The sequence below is a fragment of the Phalacrocorax aristotelis genome, chromosome Z, assembly GCF_949628215.1.
Source record: "Phalacrocorax aristotelis chromosome Z, bGulAri2.1, whole genome shotgun sequence".
Taxonomy (NCBI): domain Eukaryota; kingdom Metazoa; phylum Chordata; class Aves; order Suliformes; family Phalacrocoracidae; genus Phalacrocorax; species Phalacrocorax aristotelis.
This window is the reverse complement of record NC_134311.1, coordinates 54,451,398-54,474,655: the sequence shown is the minus strand read 5'-3', so window position 1 is coordinate 54,474,655 and position 23,258 is coordinate 54,451,398. Positions and strand designations below refer to the sequence as shown.

The 23,258-nt window shown below is 42.1% G+C and overlaps 1 protein-coding gene across 11 annotated transcripts in view; it reads right to left on the bottom strand.

Annotated features, from left to right (window-relative positions):
* Positions 1-500: 500 nt before the first annotated feature.
* ARHGEF28 (Rho guanine nucleotide exchange factor 28) overlaps positions 501-23,258 on the bottom strand; it is a 130,414-nt gene continuing 107,656 nt past the window's right edge. For 9 of the 11 annotated variants that reach the window (XM_075078226.1, XM_075078228.1, XM_075078227.1 and 6 more), the window contains 3 exons: positions 21,467-21,946; positions 18,202-18,514; positions 501-1,586 (listed from right to left, as the gene is read on the bottom strand). In XM_075078226.1, coding sequence (XP_074934327.1) covers positions 1,429-1,586; positions 18,202-18,514; positions 21,467-21,946 — 951 coding nt within the window. In that variant the 3' untranslated portion in view covers positions 501-1,428. The remainder of the gene's footprint in view (positions 1,587-18,201; positions 18,515-21,466; positions 21,947-23,258) is intronic. The other 2 variants (XM_075078230.1, XM_075078231.1) reach the window with 1 other exon arrangement.

Sequence of the window (23,258 nt, the reverse complement as noted above, 5' to 3'; positions counted from 1 at the left end):
TTCCAAATGGCACACCAGTCCCTGGAAAAGAGTCTTCAATATTGGGAACGCCTTGCTGACAAACACTTACTATCTAGATCTCTGCCCCTGCAAGAGATTTTGCACAACACAAGGCTTAGGGTAAAATGGAAACCATATGACGCTTGTGGCTCATCCAGACAAATGGGCAGGGGCAATCCTGCGCTCCTCTGCCTTGTGAGCTGGGCAGATGTGAAGTAGCTCTGATCCAGGAGCTGTGCAGTTGGCATCCCTGCTGCACCACTACCAGTACCGGCAGCCAGGCTAAGCAGCCCTTGGCCAGTCCAGAGGGCTGCCCATGCCTGCACGTCCTTGGTTTTGTTAGCCACCTCAGGTGCCTGGAGCAAAGCTTTGGCTGCGCTGGACCAATGCAGGCGCTATCTGCAGCAGGGCAGAGTACAACCCAGGCAAGGAGATTTTATTTTTTTTATCTCCTGTTCCCAAACTTCTTTGGAGGGCCTGACAATGAATCAAAGTTACAGTTTTGCAGGAACACAAAGAATGTTTATTCAATTTGACAGAGGTGTACAAATATTTCTGAAAGAAAAAAGGCACAAAACAGGTGCTGGTTTCTTACTGCCTAATGCACAGATGATCCCATGAACCTGAAAGCAGGAAGCTAGCTGGCTCCTACATGGGAAAGCAACAGTGTTTCAGAAGGATTCAGTTAACTAAAAGCCTACTATTTTCCCCCTTTCTTTTCTTTTGACCAGTGAGATGGTTCCATCTGGTAAATTTTAATGTGTAACGGCACTTACTGAAATGAGGTACAGTTATAATACAGTAACAAACTGATTTACTGCACCTCTGCACAGAAACTGGCAGTAGTACCAAAATGATGATAAGCTTTGGGACGTGAACAAACACTTACAATTATACAATTATGTTGTGACCATGAAAAACATCCTCTTCTGAGCAGTTCCTGAGCCAGGGGATAAGGAAAATTACCCAATAGTTAAGGGTACACAGCACGTTTCAGCAAAGATTACAGCCATCATTCTTACATTGTTGTCTTCTCATGTTATACCACAACTGTTAGAAGGTTACTGATCCATACTCTGAAATCTCAAATAGCAGGCCCATCTCTTAGCTTGCCCTTTTAAAAACAGGGCTCAAGAGAAAATCAACACTAGGTTTCACAGCTCTCGGTGGCACCTTTACAATTCCAAAATGTTACATCTCCCCTGCTACCCATTGCTTCTTGCAAAGCATTTGAAACCATGTCATAAATTAAAGATTATAAAACAAAGGCTTCAAAATAACTTAATTGTTATATTTATCATGGGCAAGATCTTGAATATTAAATACTATCCTTAAAGCCATTTGGTCATACAGAGAGCAACTATGGACATTTAGAAAATCAAACACAATTATATTTCCAAAGTGCTACTGAAATTAGAAAACAAGCCATCAGAGGTAAACAATCTTCTCTACTCTGCCTCCATGTTCTGCATCCTGCAGGCTCTCAGGTTTGTGGTTTACCAGCAGTGCATCTACCCGTGGCGGCTGGATGGATCCCTGGTTTGGAATGCTTGTTTGGGGAACCTGGGTCTGTGATGCATTCAGATCTGTAATGCATAAGAGAAGGACATGTGACAATGCATCCTCTGCCATGCCTGTGCCATCATAAAGAGCAACTTCTGACCTTTTCATTAGCACCATTTTCTAGTTTGCTGCATCTGTCTAGAAGGGAAAACACTGCCGTATTACAAATTATACCACAGCCTGGTGAGAAGTACTTTACTCAAACTTACTGAAATCTGTTCAAGTCTGTCCACTGTCATCCAAAGGATGATCCCTGTCACTACTTTTACAATAAAAGAAATTTATACTCTTACTTCACTAACGAGACACACAACAATGGAAAGGCATACATGTCAGAGTTGGGCTGGAGTAAAACAGAGAGCACACAATTAGTACCTCTATTAGTAATAATACAATTGTAAAAGGAATACAGTTTCCATCATTACACAGAATTTTTATTTGCAAGCCTTCCTTTTATGGATTAAAAAGAATCAGCTGATAAAACCCAGTTTAAAGTCTACTTGACCGGCACTTGTAGTCTGTAACAGATGTATAACCATTCAGCTTTTACTCCTAAGTTTATCTGTGTTTATTTGGACAAACTACCTACTCTATTCTTGTCTCAATCCTTTCGGTGTGTCGTGGAGCTAATACTTGCACCCAAACACTAACAAACTATTTCACAAGGATCTTCACTTGTTATCTTTCAGATTTTCTCCTGCAAATGAAAAGAATCAGGTACTTGTTTTCCAGCATCAAGCTCTGAAGGCTTTTGTGATGATCTATGCACTACTCAAAAATAACCATGGTTGGGTTTTCTCCCTAGTCAGCTTTCTGTACCACTTCAGGCACTCAGGAAATACACCTTAGTAGTTGGCTTTTCTACATCTTTATTTCTGCAAAGCAATTTTTACCATAAAAACAAGCTGCATAACAAGGGAGTGTGTATCCTTGTACCTAGAGATGAGAAAAGTGTGCAATGGACAGGCTGCAATAATTTTCACTGTAATCTTGGCCCAGCTGACCTCTGCTACTATATCAAGAGAGTTAACTTTTCATTCTCCCCTCTGCAGAAAGAACTCTGCAGGAAGAAGGGGAGATTTGCACCCCTCCCACAGCACGGGCAAAGCCAGAAGCAAGCAAACCCAGCACTGGGGTCCTTTGAGCCTTGGTCGTTCATGCAGAGAGCTAAAAAGGCATTTCATGCCTCCTCTGGTCCCTACCCTTTCTCCCATGTATGTGCAATGAAAATCTATTATGAAGGAGATATGGTGGGTTTTTTTACATACTGTGCTGCTCTAACTGGTGGCAATTTAAAAGACACCTGCCCACATTTGGCATTCTCCTGACGCATGTGGCTTTGTCTTGAACCAGTCTTGTTCACCGAGGCAGGAGTTTAAGGCAAAACAAGCTTGCTGGCACCCTGCAAATCCTAGGCTCCCTGTCTGCTCCCTGCCACAGGGTGTGTGGAGTGGTGGGATATTATTATGCGATGGGCATGTAGGAACACATCATATCGCTACCTCTGCCTTCAGCATCTTCTCTTTGATATTCACACAGCTGGGGGGAGCAAACAGGCTCTGGGGCTTCAGCTCCCAGTGTAAGCCACATATATGTTATACCTGTGTTGAGACTGCAGGGCTAGTGGCAGAGGCAAGGTATTTATACACAAGCAGTGCTTGGTCATAGTGGGATGACACAAAATGATAAGAAAATTAATCCCAAATTCCCTTTCTTTTACTGTTTCACACTGGATGTAAAGGATCGAGTTTAGGTCTTGGTGAAAATCCAGAGTAGGTCTTGATTGCAGATGTTATTTGCAACATGTAACACCGAAGGATTTGACTCCCTAACTTATTCAAACAGCCCAGTTTTCTAAAAGATGACTCTTGCATTCACTTATTTTTGATAGCCGTATTAGAAAAAGACTACAATTTGCAGCAATAGAAGAAACCAGAATTATCCCATGTCTGCTTTTCTTTATGGAAATGGAGGGGGTTTTATTTATTAAAAAGAGCCCTACCAGTGAAAGTTCCTCAACCTCTAAACACTTGTATTTCGGGGTAATTTTACCCACATTAATATTCCTTTTAAGTCCTGTGAGTCTATTCACCTCTAACAAAGTTATGTGCATAAGAATACCAGGCAGTAAGCACTTATTTGAAAGATCTGTTTCCAAAGTTTATGAAGTACATAATTGGAGAAGCCTAATTACAAATTTGAAAAAACCCAGAAAAGAAACACCTTACATGCAGTTATTTTCCATCAAAACTAAACAGTAATTGCTTCAGCAATTAAAACAGTAGCTGCTTCCAAACCATTTCTCATTAACTGTTACAACTCTCAGCTGAGCAGTGGGAACTGTCAGCATCCTGGAAAAACAAATCAGATTCTGTCACTATCGAAATAAATGATTTATTGCTAGTTTAGCTGCTTTTTTATTATCTTTTTTTTTTTTAATTCTGTTGCATCTGGAGAACCTGAACAGCAGGAGAACACCGAGGAGGTGACAGCCTAGCTGCCACTGGGGTGCTAAGTAGCTTCTCAGGCTGGAAAGGTTGTGCTAAATTCAACTGAGGAGGGAAGGGGCTGGTTTTGGCTGCGCTCAGATGGCACGCAAACAGTCGCTGCCTAATAAAAGCACAATGTGTCCCCAGGCTGACATACTCAGTCTGCCAGTGGGGAGGGTGCCTGCTGTCTCCCTGCCCCATGCCATGCTGGAAGCAGACCAGCCAGGAGGCCAGCTGGTATCACAGGCAGCATCGTGATGTGCCCCAAGAGCAGCTGCTCAGGGAGAGTGGACGAACTGCCAGAATTGGTAAAAACAGCCTCAGGTGAAGGGATAGTGGAGAAAGCAGACTAGTCTGCCAGCAAGCACCAGTTCATGTTATGCAGAGCAGTGACAGCTGCCAAGAAGCCTCCCCCAAGCTCCCCAGTGCAGCACAGGGAAGTGGGCTGCCCTTGGCCCCAAGCAGAAAAACACTGGGAGAAATCCTCCTCTTTAAATGCTCTCCCAAAACAGGGAAGAACTCTTCAGTACCATCAGTACCACCCTTGAAAGCATCTGCTGCTGCCCACTAAAGATCCCTGAGAATGGAGGATGTTCAAAAAAAAAAAAAAAGGAGGTTGGGGGAACAAACCAATTATCCATGCAGAGAGCAAGGCAAAGGAGGGCTGGCGAAGGCGGCTGCTACCAGAAAGCAATGCCAGGAAGTTCTCCTGTACCCCCCAGGCAGCCAGGACACCCACGAGAACCTCCCCAGCCCCAATCCAGGCCCATTCTCTGCTGCACTACATCTGACAGTTGGAACTCAGTAAGGATCAAGAGCCAGGTAAATAAGGACCATGGGCCTTTTATGAGCTTCCTTCGTTGCAACTGTAACTCACCTGCCAATATCAGCCACAAAAATAAGTTTTGTATTATTCCCTTTCTTTAAATTCAGCATTTACCTGTCCTTTCTTCTGCTCCCTTCCAACCTGCCAAGCGATGCTCGGGCAGGCTGTGTTCAGCTCAACAGCGCACCCACCAGACCAGCACCCACATCACCAGCACCCAGTAAAAGTGCTCCTACTGCTTCTGCATGCACCCATCCTGCCTGAGCTGGGCTCTGCCCGCTGCCTCAATCCTTCACCCCTTGCACAGAAAGGACAAGCGAAGGTGACTGTACCTGGCCACAGCCTTCCTCTTGCTCATTTACCCCTAAGGATCACAATATTTCCTTCATATTTATGTAAGTATGGAGAATATTCCCAGATTGCCAAAGCTTTAACAAAGCTGAACTGTAGCTCAGACCCTTCCACAGGGTCTTCTGTGAGATTCCCAGGCCCCTGCTCCCTCCCACTTCTGCAGCAGCCAAGGGCTGTCGGCATATCACCAGCAACTCACCGCATCCCAGACCCTGGAGTTTATGTGCAAACTGAAACACCCTTTAACCGCTTCTCAATTATGCAAAATGTATTACTCCTACAACACTCCAGGTAACTCCTTCCTAAAGAGCCAGACCCAGATCCTCAGCTGCACCGTGTATTCCCTAGACAAAACTGAACAGCAGACCAGAACAATCCACTCTTTCAGTGTTGCATTAGTCAAACTCCCCAGCAAAGAGGGATGTGTTTGAGGCTGGAGGCCAAGTATTAGGTGATCCGTGACAGCACTTCAACATTTTGGGTTTGTATAGCCTGTTCAGTCCAGCACTGCCATACCACAGTACAAAATACCACCTAAACCCAGCTTTTTCTCCTTTTTATCTCAGCTGAGACATTTTGCTAAATAAAGAAAACCCAGGCACTCTCTGTTGTCTCCCCCACAAATTTTCTCAAAAGGAATTAGAGTCTGTTCCTATCAAATCCTGGAAGAAAGTCACAAATTTTCTCATGCACACACACATTTACTGCCAAATCCAACATTAAAAACAAATAAAATTTTTCCCCATTTTCTAAGAGTTTAGCTCTGGTACCATAAGGATAGCTATCAGGAAACTGCAGATACACTCTGTATATGTATAGAGATACACTCTACTAACCCAAAATAAAAATACTTTTCTAGGCAACCTAAATATAACAGTAAGGGCAGACGGCAGGCCTGCAGCACATGGGGCCAGCTTTCACGGGAGTTTCCATGGAGACCTCAGTTCTCCACATGGGGTCTGGGTCCAAACTCGGAGAAATGACAGCTCCTGGCTAAAACCATGCTAATGTTGTATGGGAAACGGGGGAAAAAGTGGCATTCCGCATCCTAGCTACCATGCCCTACCCTTCCTGTAGCACTAAGAGGCAGGATTAGTGGCATCGCATAAACTGCTCGGAAGGTGAAGGACAAAGCAATGCCATTTGCAGGAATCTGAGATCAATACATATCAAAACAAACACAGCCCATGCTCCTGGGGGGGGTGATACAAAAGCCAAGTAAACAACTCATTAGTCACACTGATTCTCACCTTCTGTCTGTTGTCATAGGATGTAAGTACTTCCACATCAAATAAATGCCACAGATTTTCTCCTTCGCCCCTCCTCTCTCTCCCCTAAGGATCACAACTCTTCAGGTAAGCCTGGAGTACCCACAGTGACGATTATAGGAAAGACAGGAAGACATTATCAAGGCACTAGGAAACCCTCTAGGCAAAAAATCCTCCTCAAGTCTCTGTTTTTAATAGAAAGCCCTCAGTTTTTCTCTCCAGCTCTAACCCTAATTTCACAGCATCACAGGATAATTCAAGTTGGAAGGGATCTTAGGAGGCCTCTGGTTCAAACTGCTGCTTAAAGTTGGGTCAGGTCTCAGGTCAGGCAGGGCTGAATACTCGGGGTTTTTTTGCTTCCCAGCTGTTTACACACACAGGGAGGGGGAAAAAAAAAAAAAAAAAAGAAAAAAAGAAGGGGGGGAGGTTTGGAAGGAACTCACCACTTGGATTTTTCAGAAACTGCATAAATACACTGGATTAATTTGATGTGACTTTCAGAGATCTCTGTCACATGTTGGCTCTCTTTACAAAATAAAATTTCATTAAATGAAGAGGGAGTTATGCCACTTTTAGGAACAAATATGTTAAAGATTCTCAAAACCATTACTCCTCTGAAAATAATACATAGAGTTAGGTTTGGTTTTATCATTTATTTATAATAACTGGTACCAGCTTTTATACCAAATTCATCTGGACTGACAGATGACACATCAACTTCAGGCCAAAGTTATTTGAAATGGCAGAGCTGCTGTACTTAATCCCCCCAATGGCACTCATGCATAATGCAAAGCACAAGCAGACACCTCAAAACCAATGCTAAGTCTACCGGGTGTGGGATATTCAAAGGAATTCAAGGGTAACAGGCTCTCATTTGCCATTACAGCTCAATAGCAAACGGCAGCCTAACTCCCATGAGCTCCACTGAAAGCCCCCACCAGCAAATCCCATGGCACCTCTTTGTCTCTAATGATGCCCCCAGTTGTTTCCATGCAGATTCATTAGCGTTCCCCAGGGCACTCCAGGCCTGTCAGCCTCTCTCCCTTTCCTCCTGGTGAAAGGCACTACAACTGGGTTTTTTAGTGCCTACTAAGACTTTCCCAATTTGCGATGGAGTTTCCATACCGCAGGTTCAGTTGTTTATGGAGCTGTTGGTTGGTGGCAGAAAGAAAACCCTCAGCAGCACTGGACCTGCTCGGGCAGTGCAGTCCTTACCCTGGAACAGCCAGGACCCAGCTGCTGCTGCGCAGGTTCAGACCACTTGTTATAGAAAAGGCATCTATAAGCTTTGAGGATCTGAGGGCTCCCTGCAGTTTAACTGGGAGTCGAGACCTGAAATACCATCGAGAAACTGGGCCTTCGCACCTCAGTAAATCTCATTTCACAACAGGAACAGAATTTGGTACTGGCTCTCAAAAAACACTGGGAAAAATATTTTGACCTGTAGCTACCAAGGAAAGAGGAGCCTAATCCATTTCCCAGGTGACTGAATAAGGCAGGAAATCAATCTGAGAATTTTAAAGCTGCTATTTAATTTTAACTAGCCCAACCCTGTGAAAAAGCAGCAGCTGCATTTCTTAGGCAAACAAGCACCTTTATGAATAAAAGGTCTTTTCACAAAAAGCAGATGAGCAATTAGATCGCAATAGATCCTACATTAATTAGTCTCATCAGCTTTTGGTGCATTTTTTTCTTTTTTGTTACAGAACAGAGAAGAGAAAGAATTCAAAGCCTATGATGAATAAGGTCTGCAACATAACTCTTCTTCACGTCTGTACTTCAGATTTTTGATCATAGTAAAATTACCGGAAATACCATTATTCTGCATGTTTCTGTTCTTTGTTTAGTGTTGGCTTAGGTAAAACAATGCAATTCAGTTTTCAGGTTTTGCCTCATAATTCCTTAGAAAAGTCTGGCCTACAGAATTGGACCAAATTCTTGGCTAAAACAAAAATTTACATTTATTCCACTGAAACTGCTTTATCATAAAGCTCCATAATGGTTCCAACTCATTTATTTGATACTTGTCTTAAAGCTCCAGGTTTTGGAGTCACATGATGATGCAGCCTTCTTTTCTTTAATCAGAGCCCTGTAAACACACTAGTTCTAACACTGGTGTTATCAGAGAAAAGATTTTTAAAACATCCAAGTTCAGATGTTACCCAGTGATACTGCTTTAACATCAAGTTCATAGCGTGCCCCTAAGTTGAACTAATTTAAAATTTTAACTTACTTATGTGGCTGTTACCTGTTGCGTTGGCTTTAAAGCACACGGCATCTAAACTATTTTTGGCATGCTGGTTTTTAATGCATATCAATAAGAAAGACTTAAAAATAGGTCTGACTTGAAATCATAACTTGTTTGTGCATTAAATACCCACATTCTCACCTTGGCAGGGCATCCTGCCTGCCAGCTGTCTGCTTCTGCTTAATATTAATTTATTTAGGTATGAATTCCCTATTAAATTGTCTTTGTGCTAAGCTTTGAAGCTTTAGATGGACAATTACAGACACACACATGGTCCAACAGGTATTCTGCTAACAACGAACACATGTTTTATTGACCTACTTCTTTTCCAGCTCATTAAACACAGCTGCACTCAAATGATCAAGAGAAAATAACCATAAAACCCCAAGAACACCCTTCCTACAAAGGATCACAAGGAACATGACCAGCTGTCGGCGCGGGGCCACTGCTCCAGCCAGCGCAGCAGCATGCCTGTGCAGGGCACCTCTCCAGGGGCAGGGGCGCATGGTCTGTCCCCTGACAACAGCAGCAGGGAAGCACAGGCAAATTCCCGCAGCCTCTTTGCTAGGGTGTCTAATGCAGGTGTACCTAAAGTGGGCTGCAACTGTTTCCCCCACCGCATAATTTGCAGAATACAAATTTGGCCAGCAGGCTGAAGTCAAAACAAATTTCGGTCAGTGGGTTAACGCTCCTGCTTGAATGCTTGTTGGAGAAAAAGAAATCCCATGAAGTTACAGACCCAAACAGCATTTCCAAAGACCTGGCAGATGATGAAACCAGCCCCCCTTTCTGCTGCGAGACAGTATATCCCCACACCACCCTTGTCTGCTGTCCCAGTTTGCACCCCGCAGGTAAAATGCTGCGGTGAAGCTTCCTCTCCTTCCCTCCCCAAGAGAGAAACAGCATCAACCCTGAAAAAAGTCCCTCTGGCACAGGAATTCACTCCCTTTGTTTCAAAGGGGGACATTTACACATCAAAACTATTCTTTTGAGCACTCCATTACCACAGAGAGACATTATTGTGCTGATTAAGTTTGCTTCATATTTTATGGATGGGTTTGGGTTTTTTTTTAAGCTATAATTTTGCTTTGAAAAAAACATTAAATCAAAGACCTTGGCAAACAATTGGTTTTGTCCCCAGCCTTTGGCCAGTCTTTCAGGTGCAACACAAAGGAGCATGCTCTGGACTTTGGCAAATATTTTCTTTAGTAGCAGAAGGGCACAACTCTGTTACAAAAGCCGAAAGGAAGAGGGCATTTATAAAATACTCTCAAGTCTTCTCCTAAGCACCTCGGTTTTACAAAGTAGTTTCCCAACAACAAACCAGATCCATCACTTCTTACTCATAAAAGCTGATGTGATCAAAACTCAGAGTAAGTGGCAGAGGAATCCTAAGCCAATACATAGAATTGCTGCAGAAGCAAAAATTAAGGCAAAGCACCTGTTTCAAATCATATGCTAATCTTACCCTTCAATAGAAACTGCTGTTTGTTCATTAATGCAGGAAAAAATAAGGGCCTAATGTAAGAGTGAGCATTGAGAGAAGCCTCTAGTCTGATATTCACAGAGATAACTTGTTCTACCCGGAGCTCAAAACAAAGAGAAATAGTCACTCATTTTTGACTGCAGTTTGAGTATTAGCACAGGCATTTTTATCCATTTTTAGTCAGGCTGGTAGGAAGTACATGCACTGATGTTTGCTTCTTGCAGTCACTAAAAAAACAGCAAAAATTGAAAAGTTGCACATTCCCCAAGTTGTGCGTCATAAGCATAGGAAGTTGCAGGGTGTGATTGATTATTTTGAAATGGGTGCCCTTTTAAATTGTTTGCTAAATGCTCTGTGAACATATAGCTGCTGTGAAAACAGTCTGCATAAAAGCTAAAGGGAAAACTGGATGTCAAAGCCAGAAAAAAAGCACAATTATCAAATAAGCATGTGCTTTCATCCCTTCAGCCAAGTGCTTTCCTTGAGTGCATGGAACATACTTGGATTCTCTTTTCTTTCTTCTGCTCCCACTTCTCTCCATTACGGGCAACAATGGTCTTACCCTTAAGCCCAAATGCAACACCACCTCCTTATACCTTGCCTTTTCTACAAGCCTTCTTCATCTCTAGTCCTGCAGCTGTGCCTCTGTAAACCTTGGCTCTGCTTTGGTCCGGCTCTGCTTTGGTCCAGCTCTGTCTGGTGCCCTCCCAGCCCCCTCACTTCCTGCACTGCAGCTCTGTACCAGTCCCATCCCACCACACCAGAGAGCTGGCCACTTCCCCACAGCAGAAACAAAGTGATGTGATGTTTGAAAACACCCTCCTGCATTCATTTTCACCTTCAGTTCAAAACTGCCTATGTTTAATGCAGAAGCCTTATGTAGGACTTTCAACCCTTTCCTGTTGCCGCTGTGTTGTAATGTCAAGTTCCTCTGCATAGGAGACAGCTTCTTTGCAGTTCTTGCTGCCAACAACTATCCTGCAATTCTCAACCTCAATTAAAAAAAAGAAAAAATCTTTTCATCCTTGCCAAATATACTAGTTTCCCTATCTGCCACGTATCCTTTAATACGGAATATGTTAAATGACTTTTAAAGGCACAAGGGTTTCTTTGATTTTTCTATGGCAGACCCTAAACAAATACAGCCAAATCACATTTATTTTTGTATCATTTATGGTCCAGCTCTAGATCAAACTTCCAAGGAATCTCGGCAGGTGACTTTTGGAAGTCTTCCTATTTGATTAAACTAAAAACAACTTCCATACCAGCACCAAGGCTGCTCCCCTCTACTGCCCCACCAAAAATTTACACCCAAAGGAAAGTTTTCTATAGCATCTGGGGAGGCAGAAGAAGATAATCCATGAAATCTCCTGTAGCAGTTTGGCTACAGCCAATATAATTTATGTGGAAGGCAACTGGGTGCTCCTGTGATGAATGCCAGTAAAAGACAGACAGACAATCTTCCCGAGTTTCTCAATAAATATTTAACAGCAGATGCTGCTGAGGAGGTTTCATATTACTAAGACTTCATTACTTTTATACAACATGCTACAGGCCATTTCCTGGAATATGTAAAGCATTATACTAAATAATTAAAATGAGATTGTACTTTTCAAAATAAGCCAGACAGATACACTTGGTGATTCAGCTACATGATTTTACAGGGTGTGTTTGCGTACTCAGTATCTTGCAAAATTTGGTCATCCATAAACAGCTTCTCCCAGCCATGAGGATGTATTATTTATTCATACTTGTGCATCTATTTCAGGCTCTAACTCCATTACAAAACATATACAAAACATTTTTAATGCACTAAAGCAGGGCACACAGCCAGGTCTCCACCCACATATTACATTACCTGAGGAAAATGGGGACCTCCCAAGCTATCTTCCTGACATCAAACAACAATTAACAAGACTCTTGTTTTGTGATGGCTCTTCCTAAGAAATCACCTCTTTCCCTGAGATTTGCTGCCAAAGTCACAGCTCTGCACAACCTTGAGCTGGAGCTGCCTCACTACAAACCAGTTGTCTGGCAAAGGCCCCCTGAGCAGGGTCTTCTGCTTCAAAACATGCTCCTTTCCCTCCTTCTACTTCCCTGAAACCCGTATCTGTTGGAACAACCTTACCCAAGTAAAGAATAAATCTGTGTAAGAGATATGGTCCAAACCATACCAGTTTCATTGATGCCAGTTAATTCTACTGACTTCAAAAACCACTGCACTGAAACTGCTGGAACCATAAATAGAAGGAAAATGAGAACGATTTGGCCATCATCCTGTTGTTGTTTAAGAATTCCACAGGCAAAGAAACCCTGAATATGGTGTTCAGACTTACACCAACACCAGTGGTACCTCAAAAGACAGGGATGGACAATCTCTTCACTCCATCACGTTAAAGATGTGCACTGTTTTAAACTTCCCTCCTAGTGAATGAGATCTAAATAAGAAGATACTAGAAAGAATAAAATCAGACAGGCATTACACGGGAAATTCTGTACTTATATTACCATACAAAATAAAACCAGAACATCATTAACTGCCTTAATTAAAAGGTTATGTAATACTGTGGTTATGTTCAGAAATGAGAAGAAGTATTTTGAGATGAGAAAATTAGTAACAGTACAACAAAACCCTAGCACTGCAGAGCTGAAAAGCAAGTGTTACTTGAAATATACTAATTGCAGATGACATATAACGACATATGTTTCGCTTTGGTATCATAGTGCCATGTGATTTAATCTCTTTTGCCATCTGCTTTAAACAAATGGCAATGTTATTCCCAAGAGGAAAAAAAATACTTCCCCTGTGATTCACTTCCACCAAGTATCCCACAGAAACTGATGTCTTATGGCAGAGCATGAAACTCAGTGTTCTGTCGTTCGGAAAGGAGGCAAATTTGCTGTTACCTGTTACAGAGTTAAAAGACCTTACTTGTTCTAATAAATCGATGGAATTTTGAACGTGGGCAACGTGGGTGCTGATGTTACTCAACTTCATATTCTTATATCTTTGCATTTCATTTTCTTCCTATTATAATTTATGTCAGGCACTGAATGGGCTCTGTGTTTACCTATGCAGCCATGCATACTAAGCGCAGAAGGGATACGTTGAACACAGAAAGGGCAATTTGGAATTAATTGAATGTTTTCAATTTGGCATCTGCTTAACTAAAAAATACAAAAAAGTTTAAAGTAGCTCAAAATACCACATCTGCTCAGGAGGCTTCCTGACAAACCAGGAGCTCCATGGTAATGTCATCTTTTACTTTTAAAAGATTTCTCTCCTTCCCTCTTCTAAAGTGAAGGAAGAGAAAGAATTCGCTAACTGTGCAGGGCAAACAGTGAAAAACTGCACTATTAAAAATATTGTGAAACACACCAGAAAAACTCAAAATAGACAGAAATGCATCTTCACACTCCATTCCGCAAGTGGTAAGGGGTTCGCCTGCCATTGGCTACAATGGATGCTGTTTAAACAGAAGACATGTAATGTGTATGCTATATGGGGCAGTTACATTCCAGCTCAGAAGACGAGTGGGTCAGATATACTCAGAAGGAGTTCACAGAGCACCAGTAGCACAGAAGTTAACTCTCAATGGTCACATACGCAGAACTGTGATGACTTTTTTTGTGGGAGCTGGTCATTATTTAACAATCCTATTCAACAGGGTCCTCAATATGGGATCCCATTAACCACCTCTAGCGCTAGCAGCAGTATTTGTATGCTTATTTGAATAAGGCACTGAGTTACTGAGCTTCACGCCTTGCCAAAATCCTGTGCTGACTTGGAACCACAGGGAAACAGCTTGTATGTCTTCCGATGGCTTTTTAACACTGTAGTGCAAAGCATATTTCACCTGGTTTTTAATGACACTTGCAGCAGCTTTGCATTGTATACCTCTTCTGACTGAAACAAATTCATCTTACGCAAATATGAGAACAGAGCCAGGCCCATCCAGCACTGTCCTCAATGTCCCTGATGCAGACAAAGGCAGGTACTTTTATACAATGTCATGGGACATAACTGATGTTATGGTAGCCAAAAAATAATGTGTTGTTCTAAGCCTCATCTCAATTATCAATAGGAAACTAAAACAAATTAATCTGATCTACAGTTTTAAGAACCGATTCAATACAGCAATCACCACTAGCACAATCTGCCTTAAGGAAGGGAATTTCTTATAAAGAATAAATAAAAATTGAATTATACAATACTACACGTTGTTTCTGGGCTTCTTGCTTTTTCTATTGCAAATTAAATATTTTACATCTCTAGAAACCACTTTCTTTGATGAAAACCACTATAAATGGATTATTTTGCCAAAATCAAAATATCACATTTGTTTATATGCATATATGTACAAATTCCTGTCCTTCAAAAAAGATTTGTCAAATCTATTAGCCAAGTGGAGCCCTACTTCTGCTCCCTGGTTTTGCATTTGTCTGTTTATGGAGATCACAGGTTTTTCTATGCTCTCCATAAATATTTAAATTATATTTTTCACTACATCATGCATACAGGCCCTTCATGCTAACACTGCAAACGTCTGGGGGAAAAAGAACCTCCCACAATAAAGTTGCAGTGCAGTTTTCCAGATCTCACTTTTCAACTCTATTCCTGTAGCCAAAACATCTGAATAAAAAATTGAAAAGCAGTACCAGCAAACAATGCTGTTCACTTCAAAGCTTAAAAGAATTAAAATTGCACTGATTCCTGAAATCAAAGAGATAAATCCATAGGTAAATCCTTAGGCATCACTTCAGCTAGTTAACCTGACACATCAATTAAATGCAAGAGTAATTTATTCAATTCTCAGTCTAGTCTGACACAAAACCTATACATCCCCTGATTCCTAATTAGTCAAAGTACTTGTCTTCTTTCATGCAGATAATTTCATAACCATTAGTGTAAAGCATTAACACATTTTTCTTTCAATCGTATTTTCCTCCTGTTGACTGACACACCTTTTCTAGCGAGTGTACTTGTGCCAGTTTCAGCTTTGTGGGAACTTGCCCCAAGGTCTTTAGTGAAGTTCCCTCCCATACACATAAAACAACGATATATAATCATGATGCTAGCTATGTGAAGAGACATAAGTCTTACCTTATAAAATATGAATGGAAAATTATGCACTGGAGGAATGTGGCCATTTCCATTTGAGTATACTTATGAAGCTAAATTGCATAGTACTTAACATAGGGTAGAATGCAGCATGATTAACTAACTCCTTGAAAACGTGTTCATGTGGTGCTTCTCATTAAATAATTTAGGCTTTTTTGACAGAGCAGAGTTCTTACAGGATGCCTAATAATTCTAGGAAAATTAATCAAAACCAAGAAATTCTTTTTGTGTACACACAAAAGTTACTATATGCAAGATCAGGCTATGCGTATATTCAGTAGGTGCCTATTTCCAGTAAACCACACTCAGTATTTGTTTCTTAGTACTATTAGACTTATTATTTAGGAATGTTTTTTGAAAGATGATTATGAGACTTTATACAGAGAGTTTGTTGGAAAATGCAGGAAAATGTCATGAAACATTCATCCACATGAAAATACTAAGTTTCAGCTAACTTTCAAATTCTTTCTAGCCCTTCTGTCATTGCATCCCTGTTATTTTCCTTCACATTGCTTGGAACTGACTATATCCTGCAGAGGTGTCAGGAAATGGAGGCACAAGGTCAGAGATCCTCTTAAACTCTGCTAAACTCTCTTGCAAAAGAGCACAGCCAAAAAAATACCAACAAAAAGGAAATCAGTTTCTTTGTACGAAAGGTTCGTACTGCTCAGCTTGATTCATATTGCTTAGGAACAAGTGATTTACTTCATTTCCATGTACAAAGCCATTTGCCAGGGTGTTTGGATGCCATCGGTCTCTCGGGGAAGTTTAGCGTTCTTCTCATTCCCTGCTCCTCGTACAGTGACTCCTGATGCATGACAGAAGCATGTCTAAATTGTGCAGACTCATGCACTGCACGATCAGAGCATAAAATACTTGTCACCCTCCGAATTACAAATGCAACTGTGAAATGTGATGGCACATCTCTCTGGAGGGAGGCTCCCAGTTGGGCCTGCGCTAGTGACGTGCCAAGGGGCTTCGCACCACCATCCGCACCATTAGGATGCTGCAAGGATTTGCTGCACTGCTTTGCCAAAGGTGCCTTGTGACTCAATCAAGGCAGTAACTGCAGGTTTTACAGACACGACTTAGCCAGAGAGACTTATACTAGCCTGTTAATCTGCCTTTTGGGCAGGCTTTGTAGCCAGTGCTGGTCCCCAAGCTGCGAGGACTGCACAGGGCAAGAAAAGAATGTCTCCACAAGATGCTGTGACAGCAGCTGAACACAAAGCTGGTCCTTCACCTGTAGGTGAAGGGCATCTTTACATACAGAAGCTCCACCAGCTTATCTTAGAATCAGTGCAATTAAGCTGGTACAAGCCAGTTTAATTAAACCAGACCCTCTCATGTGGGCTCAATAGAAAGTATCCTGGTTAGCTTGCATCTGAACATTTGCCAGAGCAAGCTAATCCACTTTTGAGAGGTTTAAACCCACATACGTGTTCCTTTTGAAATTTGCACTAGCTTAGCTAACCTATTACTAAAATGACAACTTCAGTCAAACTAGAACAAGTTTCACCAGGCTAATTATTTAGGCATTTTTAGAAATATTAATCTCTTTTACTAATCAGCTTGGTTTGCTGATTATGGTGATGAGACTGGCCTGCCCTACCTTTGATTATAAAATGCTTTTTTGGCAATCCATGTACTCAGGACTAGTAAGGCTGCAGTGGATGCCTCCTTAATACATTCCAAGGAGTACTATGAGCAAGTTCCTTCATCAAGGACTTTTTTATTTGAACAACTATAAGATGTGACCTAAGATAATTTAAAACCATTGTACCTGTTTTCAACTTCTGATCCTGCTGCCCGCTGGTCTTTGCTGTGACCTGACCTGCGTGCAGCTGGTGTGGGGACAGAAGTCATCCTGCACTGCAAGCTGCAGAAAAATGGGAGCTTGGGCACTGCTGCAGTGCTGACTTGACATGTCTCACCTGAATTTCACAACTGTGCAGTAAAAACCCACCAGATCACTTAATCTATTACACCAAAAGCACACCACTGCTCCCTAAGACTTTTAGCTGTTGTGTTTTTGCATGCTGCTCTACAGCTGTCACAATAATGAGAGACACCAATCAGATCAAAACTACCACTGTGCAACCTGAGAAGTAAAACCCAGATAATTTAGTTTCTCTTTAGCATGTTTCTAAGTCCTTCAGGGAATTTTCAATGCAATGCAGTGCTCAGACAGGTGGCCTCTTCAACCCATGTTGATAGCCACCATCAATAACTGCCATGCAATCTACATATCTTTGGGGGTTCTGGTAAAATACAAGAAGAAAGGTAATGCAGTAAGAGCTATTTTTACTAACATAGAAACTTGTTGTCAAAGATTATATTATCCCTTAGAAGTGCTGTAATTTTCTTTCTACAACTACAGCGTCTTTTGAGATACCTTCATTTCATTCTCAATGAAGAAGAGGGTGTTTGACCACTGATTATCATTTTAAGATGGTAAACCAAAAGTTATTCTAACTAGAAATCATCAAGTGATGCATATATGTTCTAAAACAGACATTAAAATGCACTTGAAATAGCAGGAGTAACTTCAGCTCAGAAAAAAAAAACACCTCAAAAACCGTTGGGAAAGGATTTGGAGAGAAAAACATTCTGAGTACTGTTACGCAGGCACAAACAAGGGTTTTGTGTGTTTTTTTCAAAAGTTTTCTATATTTATGTTCTGCTCATTTTCTCACCTACCCTCAACAAGCTTGCAAAATGCATGCAGTTGTTTTAGCAAAATCTATTGCTTCCACCACTACCAAGCTGTCTTCGTTCCTCGGCCTACTCATTCTGAGAGGTGGCAAGCTGCCCATACTACTTGTTAGTTAAATAAAGTGTTAATTACCATTGTTAAAGGCATCCTCGTTGCTTTTGCAGGAAAAAGACATCTGCTGGTAAGGACCAGTGGATTTCCACAGTGCACTGGTTAATGCTGGCTGACAAGAAGTGTCCATTTTGAAGTCCGCCTGATTTTCACTAATCCTTGCTATATCAGAGTTTGAGATGTTCAGCCCATACACACCATCCTCATAAACGAGAGAAGAATCTGTTGAGCCTGCTGACCTGTTGAGACCGCTTAGAGACACACACACTATAGCTTCATTTAAGTAGAATGTATTTTCGCCATGTAAGCTGTCCGACAGATTATGTTCCATTATCTGCAGAAGGGGGGTGGAGGGAAACAGAGAACAGCATTTTCACCTTTGTCCACACCAGAACCACTGAATCACAGAACACCTTGAGTTAGAAGGGACCCATAAGGATCATCGAGTCCAACTCCATGCTTCTCACAGGACTACCTAAAACTAAACCACATGATTAAGGGCATTGTCCTGAAGAATCCTTATTCCTGGATTCACAAAATTCACTGCCAGACAGAATGGGGATTTGTAGCAAATAGTAACCTCATTTCCCAGAATTTAACCTCAAAACATTAAACTAAGCGTGTACCTAGGAATAAACAGCAAAAACTTAGTACATTTTGCCTTGGCTCCCTTCAAAACACAGAAAAAACCAGTAATAACTGCAAAATAGCAAATAATGAAGGTCTGCTACCTGGGATCCGCTGAGTTCAGCTGACTTCTTTCAGGGGGTTAATATTTTGCCCCGTAGCTCAACAAGGTATCACTTCACATATGTTAATCTGCATACACTGCAATCCAAAAATAATGCTGTACCTCACATAGACAGGTAATCATAGAAAACAGGATGGCAGCAGTCAAACTGGGGATGGCAAACAGCATTCAGCAAGTGGCCATTGCTCCCAGGGGCTGGAAATGCAACTCATGCAGAGACTCTTGGCCTGCAGGTGTTTATTAAGGCCAAGCTCACAAAAAAAGCAGTGTGAGTTGCTGCAATGTCTGGCCATCCAAAACTAACTAGGTTCAATGTAACGGCAAAAACACTGGGCTGGGAGTACTGGCTGACTGGCAACCACCCAGCCAGCTCTGCTGCTGCAAGGAGTATGATAGTGCAAATTGCAGGACAAAGACAATCTCAAGGCCTGGAATACATCCAAAGTCATGTAGTTTACTTGAAATAAAAATACAAGTAGTCTTACACATGAAATAGTTCATTAAGAACTACTACACCTTGACACTCAGCATTTCATTATTTTGCCACTGTGTGTGATCCTGGTCATCTCTGCACCATCCTCCAACTTCCTCTGCTCAAAAGATTTCAGAAGGCCCATCCATTAAAGCTGATGGGCAAGTTCAGTTTTGGTTTTATCATCCACTTCTTATGCACTGTCTAACAAGTCAAAATTGTACCACATGCTATACTAGTAAGAGTGCCTTCGTTGTTTGGGCAAGAATATATGGATAAGTCGTGTTCACACAGTGTTCACAAAAGCTGGATGAAAAGGGGGAGGCCAGAGGCCAGTCCTTTACACCCTCATGCAAGCACAGGCATAGACCCCGAATGGTCCCTGCCCGTTGTGGGTCAGTTGTCAGCTGAAAAACTAGGGAGGTAATGGCCTGAATAAAGGCTCTACAGATATTCTTGTGAAAACAAAAACCTGAGGGAAAAAAAAGCCGTTTGGGCCAGTGAGATTTCAATATATGCAAAAGCCAGGCAAAATATTTTGATTTTCAGGTGCTTTAGAGAACTGTAATGGAAATGAAGACCATACACATCACAGCAGGGACTAGAGGCCAGGTCCCACCTGGGAGGTGAGCACCCAGACAGCTGAGTTCAGAGTCAGACTCTATCCTTCACCCTCAACTAAAACTTAATCATTTTTTGTATTAAACGCTTAAGCAGCTTCAAAGCTACTTTAACTTACATTCCTTAATAATCACCATCTCCAACAAATTACACTGCCAAGGATGGAGCCACACATCACCCTCTTCCCCTAAGGGGCTGCTTGTTTCAGGGTAGCAGGACAGCAGGGGCTCATACATGAGGTTCATGGGGGCCTGGCGTTTCCCACTCCTGGAGCAGCCACTATTCCTCACTGGAGACAGCACTGTTGTCCAGCAACAAGGGCAGCAGCCAAAGACGTCACTAAAAGCTTTTTATGCCTCAAGCATTACTGTAACTTAGCTTTCCTACAAGAGGCAGGAAACACAATCTATCTTTGCAAACACAGCAGCAAAGCAGAATAAAACACAGACTCTCACGCTTACAATTTCCACCTCCTCAATTTAATATCCATCAGTCTGAATTTGGCTTCTTTAGGTCACCCAGCTTAAAATCACTGAATGGTTGAGATTGGAAGGAACCTCTGGAAGTCACCTGGTCCAAGCCATCTGCTCAAGCAGGGCCACCTAGAGCAAGTTGCCCACGACCACGTCCAGATGACTTCCGAATACGTCCAAGAATGCAGACTCCACAACCTCCCTGAGCAACCTGTGCCAATGCTTGGTCACTCTCACAGGAAAAAAGTGTTTCCTCACGTTCAGAGAGAACCTCCTGTGTTTCTGTTTGTGCCCACCACCTCTAGCCCTGTCACAGGGTGCCAATGAAAAGAGCCTGGCTCCATCGTCTTTACACTCTCCCTTCAGGTATTTATGTACATTAATAAGAACCCCCATAAGCCTTTTCTTATCCAGGCTGAACAGTCTCAGCCTTTCCTCATAGGAAAGATGCCCCAGTCCCTCAAACATCTTTGTGGCCCTTCACTGGACACACATCACTCCCCCCATACTCCATAGCTCTCTACGTCTCTCTTGTACTGGGGAGACAGAACTGGACACAGTACTACAGGTGTGGCCAGAGCAGAGGGGAAGTTCACCTCCCGTGACCTACTAGCAGTACTTTGCCTAATGCAGCCCAGGAGACAGTTAGTCTTCTTTGTGACCAGGACACATTGTTGGCTTATGTTCAACTTGATGTCCAGCAGGACCCACACATCCTTTTCTGTAAAGCGGCTTTCCAGCTGGGTGGACCCCAGCACATATTGATGCATGGGGTGGTTCCTTCCCAGGGGCAGGACTTTGCACCTCCCCTCATTACATTTCACGAGGTTCAAACAAAGCCCTTGGATATGCCTGAACCTCAGCTTCCCACATGCTCACTTGTTACGTTACCAACAAAATCCACATGTACTAGGGAAGGTCTCTCTAGGTCTGCAATTGGGGATATAATTATGGCAGGGAACCACACACCTCATAGGTGCCTGCAGATGACAACAGGCTACTTTGTTGACCATGCTTCCAGTGCCAGAGGAGCTTCTTCTGCATTTTCAAATTGTGTCTTTCTCTCTCCACCATTTTCTGGCCCTCCTGGAGCCTCTCCAGGCTCTGCTGGTACTCCTGCAGCTGCAGCACCAGTCCCTGTCGACTCCTCTCCAGCAGCTCCTCCTGGTACCTGCATTCCCTCTCCCGCTGTCCCAGATGGCCCTCCCTTGCCTCCTGCTCCCGCTGCCGCTGGTCGCATTCACGAAGCCATCGCTGTTGCTCTTGCTGAAACTGCTGCTTCAGTTTGTGTACGTTGGCCATCTCCACCCTTTGTTTTTCCAGATTCCTGTATTTTTCTTGTTCCAGAAGGAGGTTTAGCCGAGAACCATGGCCCCGACCAGTCTTCTCATTCTCTTGGAGGAGTAACCTATGGAGCTCTCTGTGGCTGTCCTGGATAGCTAGTGCTGCCTAGACACCACAACAAAATCAGACACAAATGTTTCAATATTAGCATTAATCCATTTCTGTATTTTCACACAGAAGCATTATATAAAAATGCTTCAACCTCCCATAATATCAGCAATTAATGTTTTTTTGGGAGGTTATTTCTCATGCAAGTAGAGAAAATCCTGTGTTCATGCCTTTACCAAGAGATGTTTCTAAAAGCATTCAGTCATTGCAAGAACTTTTAACATGGCTTCTCATTTACACTTGGTAGTATTTTCCACGTTTATGTTAGAGCAGTGTATGCACACTTCAGTTACAGCTGGGGTCCTTGTTCCATCAAAGGATGTTAAGACACACAGGAAAAATTATTTTTCTTGGTTAAAGAGGGCATTAAGGCACTGGGAATGATACACTCAACAAAGTGTTACTAAACACAGATGTGGCTTATACAGATAAAACTCTGTACTGTTTCCAGTACAGCTCACTCCAGTCCTATGGCTCTCCTTGCTAACCTGGAACAGCGCGGTCCTACCAACATCAGTCCTACAAGTACCTGCCAACATACCAACATAGCCATTTCACCAGGACCATACTGCTACATGCAGCTGACTAAGATATCTGTGCTGACAGAAATCTGCAGTATAGTAATTATTTCAGTTTTGATGTTTCAATAATTTATTTTACAATCAAGAGCGCTATATTCTGTCCTTCACAAGGATGTTGTGATATTGTTTGCATTAAGGATTGTGACACCCTCCAATAACACAAAAATAAATATCTGGGATCAAGAATAAACAAAAGCATGAAAGTGCTATATCTGCTGAGGCACTTACTGCACAGCCTATAAAACCGCACCTAAATAAGAAAAAATAAGTTAAAACGTTGAAATGTTGAAAGAGGTAAAAACTTCAGACTAAGGCCCTACAGAATATACACAATAATTAATTGAGGTTGAAATATCTAAAATGGGCTGAGTTTGCTACCTAAGTGGCAGAGGCTCAGTTTACTAGTGGCCGGGAGAATATTCTAAACAAAATACTACAATTTTTCAATATTTTGAACTATAATTTCAGAAATCTGTACATTAAATGACATCAGTTCAGTTATAGCCATAATTTTACTTTCCCCCTGGATTTTTGGATTCCACTCACATCTTTTTCAGGGGGCAGACACGACACTGATCTTCAAGCAACAAGCATTATTCAGTTCTTAAAGGAAATCTACCACTGATATAGAATAAAAATATATTATATGACAACTTATGCAGCAGTCGGTAGAGATAAGTATCCACTGACATAATGTCTAAAAGTAGGGCAAGATGAAAACAAATCTT